We start from the raw sequence: 1225 nt of genomic DNA on the forward strand, positions 1-1225 counted from the left end.
GTGTTGGCAGAAATATAAGAGACTCTATTGCTAGAAATTTAATATTATGAAACATAAAATTTATTCATATTAAAAGTAAGTATATACATAACAGTTCAATAAGATTCTTTTATATTTATTTTTTAGTCTCTATCTCAAGCATTTTAATTTTAATTTTAACTGTTTCATGTTGCAACTGCTTCATTTTGAGGTAATGTCTTTGCTTTTGCTCTATACTTTGAGTCTTCAAGCGATTCATTTTGTCAGCAATTCATTTTGTTTCTCAACAGCACGACAAAGTCGTCGAATCTCTTCCCTGTCATCTTCCTGCGATTTTGCAATCTTGTGTTGGTTTTCGCAAATGTTATCTAAAGTGGTGGATATTTTCTCCATACAAGTAGATTCCGTTGCCAAACACGTCTGAAGGCTGTCCTGCGTTGACACTCGTGGCCTTTTTGCAGCTCTCGGGGTAGCCACCGCTTCCCTACTTGTTTGGGGACGTTCTTCCTCAGATTCGATAGCGCTATTATTTACTTCTGTCCCAAAGCTTCTAGAATGGTGTATGCCCTCAGCGGCTGCAAAAATTCCACAAGTTCTTGCAACGCATTCTTCGTTGCTCGTCAGTACACGCTTATTAAAGGGTCCACCTCCTGTTGCCCTCGATTCTAGATTGTTATGGGCATCCTTTTTCCGAATGCACCCCTTCCAGTCAGACCATATCTTGAAAAAAGACAACTCAAAAACATTTATTTTAATATTTGACTAAATACTTACTTTTTTCCATCCATTAACATCTTTTATGGGCGGCCCTTCTGCATTTAGCAGCGTCGTTAGCTCTTTCCACTTTTCCTCAACAGCAACTCTGTCGCCCTTCGAAAAATTCTTCGCCAAATCTGGATGAGATTCCATAAACTTGACTAAAATTAGCTCTTGCTTGGAGTTCTTGTGTTTTCCCCTAAAAGTTTTTGAATATGTTTTAAATATTTTAAATAAACACTTTTATTTACATAAATATATGCAGTTATTTTGAGTAAATACTCACATTTTGATAAATTTATTTCAACAAACAGTTCATAAGAATGCCACAAACCGCTAACGTTTAAGTTGCCGAAAATTTAACTGGAAAATTTTAACGATTTCGATTTCCAGAACAGGGTGACAAAACGATTTGCTGATGTTCGAAAAAAAAACGAAAACGGAACGATTTACAGGACATGTCAAACGATTTAAAAACGGAAAATGCGAA

General features: G+C 36.0%; 1 protein-coding gene across 1 annotated transcript; it reads right to left on the reverse strand.

Moving 5' to 3' along the window:
- Positions 1-234: 234 nt before the first annotated feature.
- On the reverse strand, positions 235-888 carry LOC128862005 (uncharacterized). Its single transcript, XM_054100380.1, has 2 exons — positions 754-888; positions 235-699 (listed from the first exon to the last, which is right to left on the reverse strand). The coding sequence occupies exons 1-2, from the start codon at positions 886-888 to the stop codon at positions 235-237; spliced, it is 600 nt and encodes a 199-aa protein (XP_053956355.1).
- Positions 889-1225: the final 337 nt, after the last annotated feature.

The sequence above is a fragment of the Anastrepha ludens genome, chromosome 4 (genome assembly GCF_028408465.1).
Source record: "Anastrepha ludens isolate Willacy chromosome 4, idAnaLude1.1, whole genome shotgun sequence".
NCBI classification, from domain to species: domain Eukaryota; kingdom Metazoa; phylum Arthropoda; class Insecta; order Diptera; family Tephritidae; genus Anastrepha; species Anastrepha ludens.

Excerpts from the sequence above, each read along its gene's own strand:
- LOC128862005 (XM_054100380.1), bottom strand. The coding sequence starts at position 888 with ATGGAATCTCATCCAGATTTGGCGAAGAATTTTTCGAAGGGCGACAGA. Across the intron at positions 700-753 it reads ATGTTAATGGATGGAAAAAA|ATATGGTCTGACTGGAAGGG; the intron begins GTAAGTATTTAG and ends TCTTTTTTCAAG.